Raw genomic sequence first — 19,030 nt, forward strand, 5'->3', positions numbered from 1 at the left:
CCATGCCCCTTTGTTGTTTTCGGTGAGCCTGGTAGCTAGGGATTCCCATCCGTGATTATATGCCATTCTGCTTGTTCTTGGATAAAGCAAAGTTACTCACCTGTAGCAGGTACTCTCAAAGGACAGCAGAATACATATTGCTACATATCCTCCTATCTCCCCTAAGAGTTGTATTCCATAAGCTTTTGTATTCAACTGCCTGGTCCTGCAAGACTGAAGCAGGCAGGAAGATGTGCACATATGCACGGTCAGCACTGCCAAATACTTTCTAGATGTTTAAAACATTGGACAGCATCTGTGCCAGTCTCGGCTGTATGTCACCCATCAGTGGTACTACGTATCCACACCTGCTACAGGTGAGTAACTTTGCTATATTGCTGTGGAGAAAAACAAAACAGATTATTTGACCCCATGATTGAGTTGGAAGTTAAAACTCCTGGTTTACTGTGTAATCTGTGGTTATAGTTTATATTTTACATTAAACTGATTTTTTCCTAATCCCCTGCTTTGGTGCATTGCTTGGATTGTTTTGAAGTATGCTAAGTGGACATGTTAGGCTGATTTAGAGCTGCAGCCCAGTTGGAATTTGAGGAATTCCACAACAAATATGTATGATATTTATTTGCATGCAGTGTTTCCAAATAGATCTTATGGCTGTTCATTGTGAAAATCCTGAAAACTCGGTTGGTTTGCGGCCTTGAGGACAGAAATTTGTTACCCAATGGTGTAGAAAATTCTTTATTGCCTTGAGGTCAATTTTCTGTTCCTTGTCATCAAGCAGATGAATCCATTACGAGTGGGTTGTGTCCATCAACCAGCAGGGGGAGATAGAGAGCACTGAAAAACCATAGTGCCTCATGGCCAGCTAGCTCCATCTGCCTCTTCAGTATTCTCTATCTCCCCAGCAGGGTGGTTGCAGCTTGTTCAAGCTCCTTCAGAAAATCTGCCTGGGGTGGCTCCTGTGCTTTTGCCAGTTGTAGCAGGGGTGTTGTGGCTGATGGTGCCCACTTTAAAGGCAAATAGGTTAGCCCTTTCCCTGTCCCTGTCTTTGCCCACGCTGTGGATGCAAGCACATAGGTTCGCCCTTTCCCTGCCTTTCCCGAGCTACTGATCCTCCGGAGTTGGAATTTTGCCTCTTTCCCTGTTGCCTCAAACTTTCCTCACAGCGTTAAAAAAAAAAAAAAAAAGTCGCATCACACTTTGGTGCTGCGATCCCAGAAAAGAGGTTTTCTTCTGATTGTGCAGCGTGACCGGAGCTCGGAGACTCGGTCTGGTGAGGTAAGAGCATTTTGTAGCTCCTCCGGGGAGGGCCCGCGTTCGGGACGATTTTGACACGAATCTGCCATTTTGAATTTGCGCCGTTTTTCAGCGTTGGCTGCTGAGAAAGTTAAGCGCTGTTCCGTTTGTGGCAAGTGCAAGTCTGCAGCGGGGCTCTGTAAGGCGTGCTTTTCAGACGGTAGAGCCGGCCCGAGCATGGTGAGCGATGTTCTTTCCCGCTCCGTGGAGCTGTCAACGGGTGCCATTTTGGAGCAGCATGGCGCGACCCCCACTGAGGTGGAAGGGTTTGAGCCTGGAGGGGCGCCTCGTGTAGAGGCTAATAAAAGAGCTGTTTCCTCTGAACTGGAGCCGGGAGGCCAGGGTGAGCCATTTTCCCCTGAATTTGTTTTATTGCTGCATAATGCATACATGTTAAAAAGAGCTCTTTCAGAGGGGTCCTCTGCGGCCCTGTTTTCTGTATCCCCTCCAGTGGAGTCTGGCCTTGGATTACCATCAGGCTCGTTTTCCCCTGACAGATGGCCACAAGACAAGCGTAGAAGGGTGGATTCCCCTTCAGAGAGTGGCGCCCCCCCCCCCCCCGTGGTTGGGATGTGAGGACTCTGAGGGGTCTGGCAGGCCTTCGTGGTCTGGAGAGCCAGAAGAAGGTGCAGGATTGCCACCGGATCCAGATGATCCTTCCGCGGTGAGGATCTTTTCGGCCTATCCTGGACTTAAAACAAGTCAACAAGTCTCTGAACGTGCGGCATTTTCACATGGAAACCCTGCGCTCCGTCATAGCGGCGGTACAGCCAGGAGAGTTTCTCACGTCTCTGGACCTGAAAGAAGCTTACTTGCACATACCAATTTGACTCCCGCACCAGAGGTTTCTGCGTTTTGCGGTGATGGGAAAACATTTCCAGTTTCGGGCCTTGCCTTTCGGCCTCGCCACAGCTCCCCGAACCTTTTCCAAGGTAATGGTGGTAGTAGCTGCCTTTCTCAGGCGAGAGGGTATCCGGGTTCGCCCGTACCTAGACGACTGGCTCATCAGAGCAGACTCTGCAGAAGAGAGTCATCAGGTTATAGCCAGAGTGGTCTCAGTACTGCAATCTCTGGGCTGGGTCGTCAATATGACCAAAAGTCACCTGACCCCCTCTCAATCTCTAGAATATTTGGGGGTCCGGTTCGACACAGCCTCAGGGATGGTCTTCCTACCTGAGCAAAGGCGGTGCAAGCTTCAGATCCAGGTCCGTCTGCTCCTGAGGATGCCTCGCCAGCGAGCTTGGGACATAGTCCAGCTGTTGGGGTCGATGACGGCCACTTTGGAAGTGGTGCCTTGGGCGAGAGCACACCTGAGACCTTTGCAGTGTTCCCTGCTTCAATATCTCAGGGTTATCAGTGCAGACTCACATGGCTCCCTGCGGCCTGGCTCAGTATGGAGTGGTGGCTCTCAGACAGCATGCTGCGGTGAGGAATGCCGCTAGCGCTCCCCGATTGGTGCCTGGTGGTAACAGATGCCAGCCTGAAGGGCTGCGGTGCATATTGCTGGGGAAGGCATGCCCAGGGTCTTTGGACACCCGAGGAGTCGGAGTGGTACATCAATCGCTTGGAGTTGAAAGCGATTTTCCAGGCGCTTCTGGCCTTTCAATTGACCCTGGAAGGATTGGCTGTCAGAGTTCTGTTGGACAACACGACAGCAGTGGCCTACATAAATCACCAAGGAGGCACTCAGTGCATAGCACTAGCAGCGCAGGCCGCACAGATTTGCCACTGGGCCGAGCTTCATCTGCAGTTTCTGTCAGCAGCTCATATTGCAGGTCAGAGCAATGTGCAAGCCGATTATCTGAGCAGGAATCAAATCGACCCAGCAGAATGGGAACTTGCAGACGAAGTATTCCTGCAAATACGTGCCAAATGGGGAAAGCTCATGGTGGATCTTATGGCGTCAAGCACAAATGACAAAGTCCCGTGCTTCTATAGCAGACGGAGAGATCCTCGCTCGGCAGGGTTGGATGCCTTGGCTCAACCCTGACCTCAGGGCCTCCTGTATGTGTTCCCTCCGTGGCCCTTGATAGGGCGAGTACTCCTGCGGATTTGGCTCCACCAAGGAGAGGTGGTTCTCATTGCCCAGGAGGTCGTGGTATGCGGACCTCCGGCGGATGCTGGTAGAGGATCCCCTGCCGTTACCTCTGGTACCGAACCTGTTGTCATAGGGCCCAGTGACCATGGAGGACGCCTGCCGCTTTGGTCTTACGGCACGGCTATTGAGAGGGCGCAATTGAGAGACAAGGGATATTCCGGTAAAGTCATTTCCACTCTCCTACAGGCCCGCAAGCATTCCACTTCCGTGGCTTATGCCAGGATTTGGCGCCAGTTTGAGGCTTGGTGTGCTTCTAAAGCGATTACACCCATGCGGGCTTCTGTCTCGCCGATACTTGACTTTTTGCAGGATGGTTTACAGAAAGGCTTGGCCTATAATTCCCTGCGTGTTCAAGTGGCAGCCTTAGCATGTTTTCGAGGGAAGCTCGCTGGCCTCTCTCTGGCTGCTTGCCCGGATGTGACAGGGTTTCTTAGAGGGGTGCTTTGGCTCCGTCCTCCCATGCCTGCTCCGTGTCCGGCCTGGAACCTCGGGTTAGTTTTAAAGGCCCTTCAGTGTTCGCCCTTCGAGCCGCTTAGGCGAGCTTTGGAGAAGGATGTGACCTTAAAGACGGTCTTTTTGGTGGCTGTGACATCGGCGAGACGGGTATCTGAGCTCCAGACGCTGTCCTGTCGAGACCCATTTCTGCAGTTCTCAGAGTTCGGAGTAATGGTACGTACGGTGCCTTCCTTCATGCCTAAGGTGGTTTCAGCGTTTCACCTAAACCAGCCTATTTTCCTGCCCTCCTTTTCTAAAGAGGAGTTTCCAGAAGTCTATGGGCAGTTGCACCTTCTGGATGTGCGAAGGGCTCTGTTGCAATATCTGCGCATGTCAAATGCCTTCAGGACCTCTGACCATCTTTTTGTTCTTTTGTCAGGTCCGTGCAGAGGGTCTCCAACGTCTAAGGCCACTATAGCCCGTTGGCTCAAAGAAGCTATCTTTTCAGCATATCTGCTATCTGGCCGGCCTCTGCCTGAAGCCTTTAAGGCACATTCCACAAGAGCGATTTCCTCTTCTTGGGCTGAAACTGGAGCACTCTCTCTTCAAGAGATATGTAGTGCAGCTGCTTGGGCTTCTAAGCTCTCGTTTGCCAGACATTACATGCTGGATGTGGTTGCCAGGAGAGACGCGCATTTTGGAGCACAAGTGCTGGCGCGTGGTGTGGCTTGTTCCCACTCTATGTAGGGATTGGTTTGATACATCCCACTCGTAATGGATTCATCTGCTTGATGACAAGGAAGGGAAAATTAGGTTCTTACCTTGGTAATTTTCTTTCCTTTAGTCATTGCAGATGAATCTATGAGCCCTCCCTCAGTGGTTCATTATGTGATTTATGTTACTTTTATGTTCAGTTTTTCCTGTAGATATGTTCCCTCATTGGGAGAAGTTGGAAAACAGTCTTCAGGATTTTTGTTCAGTTACAGGAGGATGAGTTCATTCCCTCCTTTGAATTATAGCTCCAGTTTTGGGGCGTTCATCCGCTGTGAGGAAAGTTCATGTTGTTATGCTTTGCAGTGTAACACTGCTTTGGAAGCTTCAAATACTGAAGAGGCAGATGGAGCTAGCTGGCCATGAGGCACTATGGTTTTTCAGTGCTCTCTATCTCCCCCTGCTGGTTGATGGACACAACCCACTCGTAACGGATTCATCTGCTATGACTAAAGGAAAGAAAATTACCAAGGTAAGAACCTAATTTTCCCTTCTTTAAGAGCAAATAGTCATAAACCAATTTTGTCTTCAGGAATTGACAGCAGATACAATGAAGGCTGCAGAGAGCTGGCAAATTACCTGCTGTTTGATTTATACAACCAGAAAAATCATGATTTTGAAAGAACAGGTTTTCCAGAAGAAGTTCTGGATGGTGAGTATTCTACATAATACATAAACTTTTTTGCTTTGAAGATTTTTTTTGTATGTTTTTGTGAATTGGTTGTTCCTTGACATTTATTTATTTATTTATTTTATTTATTTATTGCATTTGTATTCCACATTATCCCACCTATTTGCAAGCTCAATGTGGTTTACATTGTTTTGTTATGACATTGTCATTCCAGAATATCAGATACAGTTAGTAGTGTGCAGAGATTAAGTAGGGAAGAAAGAGGAAGTGATTGGGTGGGTGATTGTAGAAGTGGATTTTCATAGCTGGTTGCAGAAGCTTAGCCAGGTGGGGCGCAGGGGGAACGGTTGCTCCCCTAAACAGCTGTTTAAAAAAGTGGCGCCTATGCACCTCAACTCGATATTTTTTTTCTGCTCCCTCCCGAGTCTTGTTTAATCTTCTTTTGCTACCTCTTCTTCTGCCCGTGCTCTCCCGTCTGCGAGGTCACTTTTACTTCCCGAAGCGTTCTCCCTTCGGCACCGGCGATTATCAGTCAGCCTGCCAGCGTCGGGGCTTCTGCTTCTCCTCCTCAGGCGCGTCCCGCCCACTCTAAGCAACTTCCTGTTTTGCGCAGAGGTGGGATGCGCGCCTGAGGAGGTGAAGCAGAAGCCCCGACGCTGGCAGGCTGACTAATAATCGCCGGTGCCGGAGGGAGAACGCTGCGGGAAGTAAAAAGTGACCACAGACGGGAGAGACGGGCAGAAGAGAGGGTGAAGCCAATCGGAAGACGGCAGAGGGGACAGGAGCTGATTGGGAGGGTCAGAGTGAGAAAGGGAAAGAACACGTGCTGGTTGGAAGGAGGAAGAGAGGGGCTGGATGGGATCCTAAAAGAAAGAGTCAGAAAGAAGGGGAGGAGAAAGATCTGGAAGAGATAGTTACTGAATGGAGAGTGGGAAGGGACAGGTGCTGGTTGGAAGGAGGAATAGAGGGGACAAATACTAGAAGGAATGGTCAGAGAGAAAGGGCAGGTGCTGGAAGGAAGAGACAGTGAGTTGGGTTAGAAAGGGGACAGATTGCAAAAGGAAGGTGGAAGAGAAGGGACAGACTCTGGAAAATAGGGAGCGAGAAGGGAGAAAGGGGGCAGACATTGGATGGAAGGGGAAAGAGTGCAGGCTGGATGGAAAAAGTAGAGGAGGCACACACTAGGTGGAAGAGGGTTAGGGGCAGACACTAGATGGAAGGGGGGGGGGAGAGAGGGGCATCCTATTATTTCACAGTTTTTTTTTGCTAACTTTCTCCCCTTTTCCAGCACCTCTTTCCTCCCTACTGTACAGCACCCTCTTTCTATTTTTACTCCTCTGCCCAGTATATTATCTCTTGTTTTCTCTCACCCCCCTCCAGCATCTCTCCCTAACACTCCATCCAGCTGGATGGAAGGGGATAGGCCTCTAAAGGGGTTGAGTGAGGGCAATTACTGGCTTGGAAGAGGGAGGTAATATTGGAGGATGCTAGACATAAGGTGAGTAGGAAGACGGGGGAGATGCTAGACAAGGGGGAATAAAAAAAACAGAGGGGGGTACTGGACATTACACAGGGATGAGGACCAAGAAAGGGGTATGCTGCACAAGGGAGGAGTAGGGATATAGGGGAGATTCTGATATGGAAAGGAGAGAAGGACAAGGAGGAATGCTGCATACAAGGGGGGGAGTAGGGTGTCAGGGAGAGATGGTGGATGGAAGTGAGGGAAAGAGGACATCCTGGACGGAGGGGGGTAAGAGAAAACGAAAGAGAATATACTGGTCAGAGGAGTGAAAATAGAAAAAGGGTGCTGTACAGAAGAGAGGAAAGAGACGGTGATGGAAGAGAGGGGATAGCAAAAAAAAACAAAACTATGAAATAATAGGATGAAGAATAGGAGGGCTGGAGTAAGGGAGATGAAAACTGTAGGCAGATGTGGTTAAAAATAAAAAGGAAGAGTGAAGACTGAGTAGTAATAATGAATGAAGTCTAAGAGGCAGAAAACTAAATGAAGGAAAGCTGAAAGGTAAAGATCAATTCAGAGGTGGATATAGGAGAGAAAGTGAAGAAGGCAGGAAGGGAGAGAAGAAGTGGCAGATGAACTGGAGATCATGTGAAGAAAGTTAAGAAAAGCCAGAAACTGGAGACTGAGACAAACATGATGGGAAAAAGAAAACAAAATGACCAAACAACAAAGGTAGAAAGAAAAAATTTATTTTTAATTCACTGAATGGAAAATGTCAGTTTTACAATAAGTTTACACTGCTTTCTTTATATTTTGCAGAGTGCTGTTTTGATTTCTCTTTCTCTAGTGTTGCAGTGTGGCTTCTTGGGTTTTAAGTTTAGTCTACATATTCATATTTTAACTTTGTGGTAATTTATTCTGTACCTGGCAAGGGTGTTCAGTGTTTGTGACCGAGGCCAGGTACTCTGTTTGCACCTAGTTTCTGTTTAAACATCTGTAAGAATTCAACTTGTTCCAGTTTTCTAATGGGCATATTGATGTTCTAGTTCCTACTGTAGTATTTCCTGTGTTGCATTTTTCTAGATAAGGTCTTTGTTGTGTTACTTCTGTAAATCAGTGGTGTTATGGTCAAGTAGATTATATAGATTTTGAGTGACTTTTGTAGGCTTTGCATTACAGGTACAGTTGTTCCTCGGTAGAGTACAGGGGCGTTCCCGCTAATGGTGTCACCAGACTCATGGCTGAAGAATGGAGTGTTGGTTCTCCTGAACCACAGCGGAAGGGCCAGCGCCAGTGGCACCAGCACTGCACTCTTCAGTCATGATCATGACAACACTAGCAGCACGAGCACTCCTGGTTAACAGAGTATGAATTGCAGCTAAGTTCTAAAGAGCCACTGTGGGGTGAGGATGCTCTAAGATAGAGTGTGAATGGTAAATGACTGCAAATACTTTGCTTCATAGTTCAGGAAAAATTCAGCATTCTTAGATGACTATCAGCTAACTAACCATAACAAAAATAATATCAATTTTTCTATTGTGCTATGCGTTTCTCCACTACCAGGGAGTAGACACATGCTCATACTGTTTCCTGTGATTTCCAATTTGACTTCTGCTAGTTCAGTTGTGTGATCGTTGCTGGCGCCTATTTTACAAAAGTCTGCTCCCCCTGACCTTAAAACCTAGCTACGCCTCTGGATGGTTGGGTTGGGGAAAGGGTTGGCAAACTTTTAAAAATAACTTTATATTAACTGTCAACAGATTTGCAAGTAAAGAAAATTATTTTGCTGTAAGGAAATACAAAATAAATAAAAACAAGCCAGAGAGATTCACATGTAATGAAAAGAAATAAGAAAAAGACAAATAGGCATGTTTGAGTTGATCCACAAATTGCAAAGGAAGGGTGAGAAAATGGGAAAAAAAAAAACTAGGAAAAAACCCAAAAGTGAAGACTGGATGCAACTTAGTCAGGAATGGTACGGATTCAGCAACCTGTAGGATCACAGTCCTGCAGGTTACTGAGTCCTCTTTTGAAGAAATAATGCTGCTTGCAAGCAGCCTCACAAGTGGTGTTTATTCCAGTGGCTCAGCAGCATCGGGCTGCAAAGCCACAACCCAATGCTTCTGAGCTAGCAGACCAGGGTCCCCTTGGATTGAACCCTTGCCCCCACTGCCCTAGCCCCCCAACCAAAGTTCAGGCACCTACTCCCCAGCCCTCACAAGATGCACGCACCTACTTTCCCCACGTTCTGTGTTTCAAGGCCCCCTAAAGGAGATACCTGTAATCTCACTGGTGGTCCAGGGGGGTTCCTCTGGCAGGAACGATGCCCAGTTTCTTCTGCCCAGCTCGGTGCCTTTCCTATAATGGCGCCCCCTAGTGGTAGCCTCACATGACTACTATGAGGTGCTATGTTTGTGTAGAAGGAGTGAGTGCTTGCATGTTTTGCATCTCATTACTATGTAACCCTTAGCAACGTAAACATCACTGCTGGAAATTAACTTTATCTGTGTTAGGGCTTTAAGTCGTGTTATTTGTCCCTTAACATGACTTAAAGGGACCTAACACAGCTTGATGAATTCCCCCATTAGTTGTCCTACAATTTTCAAGGTGCAAGGGAGTCTACATCTTTAGCTTCAGGAGACAGTATCACAGGTTTAGTGGTGATAAATATCCACTGTGGATGTTCATAGAGGATGTATGTAGTACCTTGGAAGACAACAATACACTTAAAGGGAAAACATGAGACAACGTAACTTAACATCTGGTCTTATATCCCGCTAACACCTTATAGTTCAAAGCGGGGTTACAAAAAACATCAAGAGCCAGAACAGACCTCTGGGAGGACAATTAGAAGAAAGAACAATTAGGATTAAATAGTCTTGTAAACCTTTATGTAATACAAATTGCTGAAAAAGCAAAGTATTAATATTTTTCCTGAATGAGAGGACCAGATAGCCCCCCAGATAGAAAACCCTAGGTTTACCCCAAAATTGTTTTCTTTTACTGTGGCTCATGACAAACATCAGGATACATTCTCACCATGCAGCCCCCCCCCCCCCACACCGAAAGATGTCATGAACCTTGAAAAAACTTTTAAAAGCCATTTTCTTTCCAACTCCAAAACCAGTTGTATTATCAAGGTGGACAGAATAATTGCTTCTTTCCCAAAATTTTCCAGGACATGTGTTAAACCCAAGTTATCAAAGGGCTGCTCCCCTCTGCAGCTTCTTTTCTCTTAGCCTGGGGTAAATATTAAATCCTAGAAATGGGGGAGAGGGGGGAGAAATGGGCTCTGGCACTTCCCCTCCCCCTGTAGAAATATTTTAAACATGTAAGGTAAAACTGCAAGGGATTCTGAAAATGCTTCCAAAACACTGTTCAAAATTTATATTGAATTAACTAGTACTGATAGAACCAATAATATTTCTGAAATATCTCAGCCTTCTGCAGATCAACTTGCTCATTTTTTTCAATCTAAGGTTAGCAACATTAGACAGTTATCTGTACTAAATAATATTGATGCTCATTTAGCACTGTTTGAACAATAGGTTAACCAGATAGTTGGTATACCAGCAGATAGAATATGGAATGAATTTTCCCCTGCTCCTACTATGATAGGAAAAATTCAGGGAAGGGTGGCCAAGAAAAAAGTCTTCTGGATATTTGTCCATCTTTTTATTTAAAGGCAATTCCTTCTCAAATCTTAATATGGCTGACTGCATTTATAAACAATGTGGTGTTGGAGGGTGTTTACACTAATGAAATTGCTTCGATTACGTTTACTCCCATTCCTAAAAATATAGAAGGAGATCTCACTCAAGTCAAAAATTTTAAACCAGTGATGAGTATTCCTTGGATAGCGAAACACCTTGAGTTCGTGGTGAACTTTCAATTCTTACTTTTTTCTTTTTTTAGAAGAATCTATATATTTACATTCCTCACAGCACAGGTTTTGCCTGATGCATAGCACGGAGACGATGCTTATAGTGCTTATAACAGAACTAAAGTGATACATGGCCTTGAGTAAGGAAGCTGTCCTATTGCAGTTTGATATTTCCTTGGCATTTGCCGTGGATCATGTTTTGCTGCTTTAGTATTGGAGGATCAGTTCTTAATTGGTTTTCGTCCTTATTGGGAAATAGACAATATAGCATTTTGAAGAATGGTGTAGCATCAAAGGGTTGGAAGCCAAACTGTAGTGTCCCTCAAGGATCCCCATTGTTTTCTCAACGGGGTTTAAATCAGCCACTTGAGAGGTTACTTACAGTCTTTAAACATTTTTTTTCATTATCGTATGTGGATGGCATTTTTGTTTTGTGCCTTGTTCAGGATTCTTTGGGGAATACATTCTCATTACTAAGACATTATATAAAAATAGTAGAAGACTCTCCTCTCCTCCATCCAAGTCCAGCATTTCTCCTCACTCCCCCAAACCCCTCCATCCATCCATCCATCCATCCATGTCCAGCAATTCTCCTCTATCTCCTGCTCTCCTCTCCATCTATTTCCAGCATTTCTCCTCTATCTCCTGCTCTCCTCTCCATCCAGTTCCAGCATTTCTCCTCTCTTCCCTGCCCTCCTCTCCCATCCATGTGCATCTCCTTCCCGTCTTCCCTCCCCTCCATCCATGTCCAGCATGTCTCCTCTCGTCCCTGCCCTCCCCTCCCATGTCCAGCGATTCTCCTCAGTCCCCTGTCCTCCCCTGCCATCCACGTCCAGCGATTCTCCTCTCTCCCCTTCCCTCCCCTCTCATCCATCTCCAGTTCTTCTCTCTCCCCTGCCCTCCCCTTCCATCCATGTCCAGCGAATCTCTCTTCCCTGACCTCCCCTCCCATTCATGTCCAGTATGTCTCCTTTCTCCCCTGCCCTCCCCTCTCATCCATGTGCATCTCCTTCCCGTCTTCCCTCCCCTCCATCCATGTCCAGCATGTCTCCTCCCTCCCCTGCCCTCCCCTCCCATGTCCAGCGATTCTCCTCAGTCCCCTGCCCTCACCTGCCATCCATGTCCAGCGATTCTCCTTTCTCCCCTGCCCTCCTCTCCCATCCATGTCCAGCCTGTTTCTCCAATATAGCATCCAATATATAAGCCAGATGCTTAAGACAAGATTCAATTTACATAGACATCATATGAACAATACAGCCAGTAGGGCCCCCACCCCGGTGGGACAGCACTTCACAAACCAGGACACTGTACCAGTGATTTCACAGTGAGAATACTGAAAGGTAACTTTAAAACCATACAAGAACGTAAGACCTTTGAAGTCAGAATGATTGAATATTTTAACACCCAACAGAAAGGACTTAACAAGGACCTGGGGTTCCTAGCCCATTATAAACCATAAAGCTGTATGTCTCTGTTGATCACCCCACCCCTCACCTATCCACACCCATCCTGTTAGAATATCAATGATATGCTTTGATGTCCCCATGCATACCTCTGACCCACCCCCATCCTCCCACCCTGTCAGACTGTCATAGTAATGCTTGAAGGTTTTCACTTATATACACTGTCAGCTAGCACATTTGCTTATATCCGATCTGACGAAGAAGGGCAACCTTCGAAAGCTAATCAAGAAATGTATTAAGTTATGTCCAATAAAAAAGATATCATCTTATTTTCTTTTCCATGTTTTATTTTGTTTGATTTCTATTGATAACCTTAAGAGTGGACTAACACGGCTACCACACTCCTCTGCTTTGGTGAGGAAATTGTTTTTTTCATCTAAGGAAATTGAGAGCTATTAGGGCATCCTCCATTATCGAATCATTGTAATTCTTTATATTGTGGCATAAATAAACATCAAATGTGGCAGAATTTAGCTTCTAGATCAGAAAACCTGCCTGATCCAAAATGTAAAGTTAGCCTTCTGCTGAATAATTTACATTGGCTAAGATTAAAATCTTGAATTCAATCTAAAATATCCTGTGTGGTCTATAAATGTGTTTATGGTGCTAATTCAGTTATGGTAGGAAACTTACTTTTATTCCCAAGTCATAGAGGGCATTTAAGGAGTTGTCCCTTCTGTAAAAAAGCATGTGATTTGAAGTCTGGGAACATTCTTTTGCCTTCCAAAGCATAAAAATATGGATAGTCTACCTACAACAGTTTGCTTAACTACTCTTTACAGTTCTTTTCGAAAGGTCTTAAAAACTTATTTATTTCTTAATGTTATGTTTTATAAAAATGACTTGGATATTTTAAAGTTAAGGTTACATTATAATTTTAATTTAATTCTGTCTGGTTGGGATATCTGTTTGATCTGTGATCCGCTTTGAATTGTAGGTTAAAAACAGATTAGAAATTGCAGAATAGAATAGTGTTTCTAGAAATTCCATTTTCTGATGCGTAACCAGGTTGTCCATCAGAAGAGCTTCCTAGGTTTCAAGTTCAAACTTTCTCTCAACAGTAGTTAAGCAAGATTTAATTCAGTTTGCTAAGAAGTTAAGCTATAAAGAAATACTAGAAATCTGAGAAATATGATGGGACAAAACCTGGAACTGGCCAGAAAGACACTGCTGAAGATCTTGAATTGCAAAACATAAGGATTTAAAATTAAACACAGAGAAGGAGTTTTGGAGGGTTGGGAGCTCTCCACACTCCTCTGTTCACTCTGCAAGGCCTCAACCAGTGTTGAAGTGACTGCTCCATTATGAGTTTGTGTCCATGTGGCCAGTTGTAATTTCCATGGGGATGGAGTAGTAAACTTACGATTTCCCCTTCCGTTTGCCCATAACGGCACAGAAGATGATCACACATCATGTTGTACACCTACCATCTTGAATACACCTCTGTATCAGACTTTGTATTATTGATTCTAAGTAGTTGCTTCCCCATTTATTTATTCTGAGGACAATATGATAGCACCATGTAATCTCGTTTTCTAAAAGCAACAAAAAGACAGACCAGCACAATTGATTACCTCATACTTGGTTAGAATATATGAAAAAGAGCAGATGAAAATAACATCTTTATTACAGTAAGGTAGAGTTATATCATCCTTACCTGTTGGTCTGTCTCGGTTATCCTTCCTCCCCTTCAGTTGCAGGCTGACACAACAAAATCTCATATATCTTAATTTTCTTGCTTCTCTATCAGGCACTCTTTTCTTAAGGGTTGAGACCTGCTGACATCATCTTTATATCAGGATTTCAGTAGCAGGGGTGGTGGTGACAACCTATTTGTGCATTATAATTTGATCAATCCCAGTTATTCTTGGGGTCTGTGTAGTTTGGTCATTGGTTCTTTAGAAGCAACTGATTATATAAATACTCCAAATTACCAGTGCAATACCTATATAGGCTCACTGATTTGGACTTTTGTGTTTAGTCTTAATTGATTTACTTGATTTGCTTATTCTGTCGTAATTTGGAGTGTCTTGCCAGCCATATAAGCAGTGGTAAATACCGGAGATCCTATTTTCTGATCCTGTCTTTAGTCCTCTAATGGCTTTTTCTGGCTTGAGCTTTTGAACGGCAGCTGGCATCTGAGGAGAAGTGCTAAGACTTTGGCATAAATCATAAAAAAAAAAAGAGCCTGTTCTAATGACTTTTATCTAGGACTGGTGCTTTTATGAGTGTCTGTCCTGTTATCTGGATCATTCATAAATAACTAGGGGGACTGTATGCTGGCACTTACCTTCTGTGTGCTCATGCTGTCTTATAGTTGGTACCTATTTTATTTAAACATTTTCTGCATAGTTTCATAGTTATAGCTAGATTAAAAATATAATGCATATAATCAAAACAAAAATAAAACAAACATCATACCATATCAAAACTACAACAAATTAATGTGAGAGCCTTTTCAAATGTATTTTCAATTGCTCCTTAAATGCCATAAGAAAATTGAACTTTATATTTCTCCAAAAGTATTACATTCTACTGCAATGGGCCTATTAGTTATTTGGGGATTTCTTGGGAAGTGTTTTTTTTTTTTTTTTTAAACAAATGCATTTTTTTAAAACTTTAAGTTTTATTGATAATATTGATGTAGTGAAACAAAACAACCATTGGCCCATTTAACACAAAATTACCTTCAGCGGGCCCCACCGAAGTCATCACTTACAACAGCTCCTAACAAGCCCTCCTAATCCAATATTAAAAACAATAACAATACACATAACTGGAGCTCCCCTCAACAACCCCTCCATATTATTTTATTTTTAACAATCGTTTTCCCAGATATCAAACATCCCATTTCCCCCTCCCCCCAAACTCCCATCACAGCCCCCAAACTCCCTGCCCCTCCCCTTCCCCCCTTCTTCCCCCTCCCCCCACCCTCAAAGGTAAGTACCTATATTTTCTTTAAACTAGACTTAAAACAAACCTATCTCCCTTTACATCTCAAAGACCCCCCTTCTAGACGCTGTTAAAGATTCCATGCATTTTTAATTGTTTTCTAAATATCTTAAACGGTTCAATTTTATATAACTCTAAAAGTAACACATTCCATAGCAATGGACCTATCACTTGAAAGGTTGTCGAGCAGAGGCCATGGAGACTAATCATACAATATTATCCACTTCAAGATCGTTTTTGTAAGCTGATTTTAAAATTGAAGCTGGTCTATAGATTTTAAGGGTAGCGACTATCACAGAAGGAGCTTCATTTCTTAAGGCCTTAAAGTTTAATTTCAAAACTTAAAATGGAATGCCTCAATGAATGGGAAGCCAGTATAAAGTGGCCAAAACTTGTGTTATGTGCTCAAATTTAGAAGTGTAAGTAACCAAATGTGCTACTGAATTTTGTGCAGCCTGTAAGGCACAAAGGACATAAGATGGTAAACCAATAAACAAAGTGTTACAGTAGTGAAAGCAGGGAAGAACAGAGCTTTGAAGGACTAACCAAAAATTGTATGGTGCCAACAAATCTCATAATCTACGTAGTAGTCATAAAAATAAAATCTTGATAGCGTGTTTACAATGAGTGCTGAAAGATAGAATCAAGCAGTACTTCTAAATAATGGATTTCTTTATGAACTGAAATTACACTGTTGTCTAAAAAGAAATCAGAAGGAAAATTTGTAAAGTTAGATTGAGCTAGGAAGAAAACTTGTGTCTTTGCTACATTCTGTTAGCAGCCATCCAATTTTGAATAAGTTTAATAAGATGTGCCAAGTGTGTTCATGTCAGATCAATAATTGTTTCAACAGGGGAAAAGAATTGTAAATCTTTGGCATTCAATTAATAATTCAGTCCCAAGCAGGAAAGTAATTTATAGACTGGAGTCATATATAATTGAGGGCTCACTGCAATAAACTGTGCAGTAAACTTCAGTATGCAGTATTTTGACGCATGTACTAAGAAAATCTTTTACCCGTGATGCACTAAATAAATGGCATGCACATTTCCATGGTGTTGAAAAGTATGTGATAACAGAAAAAAACTGTGTACACTGATGTGCTAGTTTACATTGGTTTGCTGCATATGGATTAAGATATTTTCCTTTCTCTCAGTGTGTGAGTGGGGATGGGCTCACACAGTGATAGGTAGGTAGACATTATTTAAGGGGAAAAATGCTGGCTACACTCCCTGACTCCTCCACTATCTGGGTACCTGTCTATTTTTTCATAATTGAGCCATTTTAATTTGGCTTTTTTCCTGATGTCCCAAAATACTCCCAGTAGTGATAAAAAGTTCTCCTAGTGTGCCAGGACCATATTACTTACTGACACTCATAATTGATGCCTTTCATGTCTGGGGCCCTACCGAGTACACAACTCTGGAACGCGCTGCCGCGTCATCTAAAAACGATCAATGAACTGGCCAACTTCCGCAAATTACTGAAGACCCATCTCTTTGACAGGACATACCACAAGGATCAACACATGTGAACTCCCCCCACATGTATCTTGAAATGTCTCACAATGTTTTCTTGTTATATTAATATCATGTACTATCATTATCATGTAACCCAAAATCCTTCTGTAATACCAAATGCCTATTCTCTTCTTATGTCAACTATTCATGATGTATTGTAAGCCACATTGAGCCTGTAAAGAGGTGGGAAAATGTGGGATACAAATGCAATAAATAAATAATTTTTCTCTTAAACTGTCAACAGATGTCAAAATGAACCATTAGGAGTTGAGGGGCAGCACAAAAATAGTTTTGGTGCTGAGAAGTCCAGTCTGTTGACTTCGGCATCAGAGGTATCGGTCCTCATGGCTCCCAGAGCTGCATGAGAAACTGAGGTCCCGATGCTCAAAAGTAAACGTGGGCGCTAGAGGCTATTGGCGCCATACCAGCATCCGCATTCACCCTGCACAGAATGTTCAGAGTCCCAGAGCGTGACAACAAATGAGCATGCAGACAAACTGTGCAAGTGGCCTGCTAATGTAGACAAGCTCATCACTGCAAACTAGACATAAGCCCTAACAATCTTATAAAATTCGCCCCTCAGCAACTCAAAACAGACCTCACGATGCATTTGAACTATATGTTACAAAATGGTATCTTCCCAAAGGAAAAAAGGAAATATTCTACTTACCCCTTTACCTAAAGACGCAAAGAAAAGTACAAGTGACTTAACCAAGTATCGCCCAGTAGCATCTATCCTGCTGAAAACCAAACTAATGGAAGGCAGGTGACTAAGCAGCTCACCAACTACTTAAATAAATTCTCAATTCTTCATGAGTCTCAATCAGGATTTTGGTCTAACCATAGCACCGAAACAGTACTAGTTACTCTCCTGACTAAATTCAAACAAGCAATTGCAACTGGCAACAACTTATCTTACAATTTGACATGTCCAGTGCCTTCGACATGGTTAACCATGGAATATTACTACACATCCTAGAATACTTCGGAGTTGGAGGTAACGTTCTTAGCTGGTTTAGAGGATTCCTGACCACAAGATCATACCAAGTGATAGCTAACTCAGTTACATCAGCCCCATGGATACCTGAATGTGGAGTCCCTCAGGGATCTCCCCTCTCGCCAACCCTCTTCAACCTAATGATGACACCCTTGACCAAGTTACTATCCAATCAAAACCTCAATCCATACATATACGCAGATGACGTCACAATCTACATCTCATTCAAACATGATCTAAAGGAAATCACCAATGACATCAACCAAAGCTTCAAAGTCATGCACTCCTGGGCGGATGCATTTCAGCTGAAAATTAATGCAGAAAAAACACAGTGTCTTATACTTCACAACATAACACAAGTAAATTCACCACTACAACCACACCAAACGTTTCCCTTCCCGTTTCAAACACTCTGAAAATTCTTGAAGTTACCATTGATCGAAATCTCACACTTGAAAGTCACGTGAAGAATACAACTAAGAAGATGTTCCACTCAATGTGGAAACTCAAAAGAGTAAAACCTTTCTTCCTAAGGGTCATTTTTCGCAACCTGGTACAGTCAATGGTGCTGAGTCACCTAGACTACTGCAATGCAATCTACGCTGGCTGTAAAGAGCAAACCATCAAGAAACGTCAAACAGTCCAGAACACCGCAGTCAGACTCATATTTGGAAAAACAAAATATGAAAGTGCAAAATTCCTAAGAGAAAAACTACACTGGCTGCCACTTAAACAACTTAACGCATTCAAGGTCTGCACTCTAGTTCATAAAATCATTCATGGAGATGCCCGGCCTACATGCTAGACCTTGTTGACTTGCCACCCAGAAATGCTAAAAGATCAGCCCGCACATTCCTTAATCTACACTTCCCCAGCTGTAAAGGACTAAAATATAGACTAACACATGCGACCAGCTTTTCCTACATGAGTACGTAGTTGTGGAATCCATTGCCACTTACCTTAAAAACAATTTACGAACTAACTAACTTTCGTAAATCTCTGAAGACCTATCTCTTCAACAAGGCATACCACAATGATCAATAGTTCAATTATAACACATCACCACTTTACTGAATGTTTTCTTTCTATATCTGATTGCTTAATTCTATTTTGTCATTCATGTTCTCTATGTAACACCAAGTGTATCTCTTTACTCTGGAATGCCGAGTGCCATAACGGAACATTGTAAGCCACATTGAGCCTGCAAATAGGTGGGAAAATGTGAGATACAAATGCAATAAATAAATAAATGAGGTTATTTTGTATTCTTCCCCAGTCCTGAGAAATGAGCGCCCAAAACAAAACTGCTTTACTGCTTCAAAAAGGAACCCCTGGTTGGAGCAGGCATTAACGTGTTGGAAGAGAGGATTTCTCATGCTTTTCATGATTCTTTCTGCAAAATCTACCTTTTTGATTGCTTTTGTAAGCAGATGGAAGCCCATGTACAGACCAAGCAAAAGCACGCATTGCCGTCTGTTTCCTGCGTCTAAATATAAGCGCTCATGTTAAGAAAAAAATTCTA

The 19,030-nt window shown here is 43.4% G+C and overlaps 1 protein-coding gene across 1 annotated transcript in view; it reads left to right on the forward strand.

Annotated features, from left to right (window-relative positions):
* C2H20orf194 (chromosome 2 C20orf194 homolog) overlaps positions 1 to 19,030 on the forward strand; it is a 441,211-nt gene that overhangs the window by 67,508 nt on the left and 354,673 nt on the right. Inside the window, exon 3 of the mRNA XM_030190991.1 lies at positions 5,133 to 5,252. Coding sequence (XP_030046851.1) covers positions 5,133 to 5,252 — 120 coding nt within the window. The remainder of the gene's footprint in view (positions 1 to 5,132; positions 5,253 to 19,030) is intronic.

The sequence above is a fragment of the Microcaecilia unicolor genome, chromosome 2 (genome assembly GCF_901765095.1).
Source record: "Microcaecilia unicolor chromosome 2, aMicUni1.1, whole genome shotgun sequence".
NCBI classification, from domain to species: domain Eukaryota; kingdom Metazoa; phylum Chordata; class Amphibia; order Gymnophiona; family Siphonopidae; genus Microcaecilia; species Microcaecilia unicolor.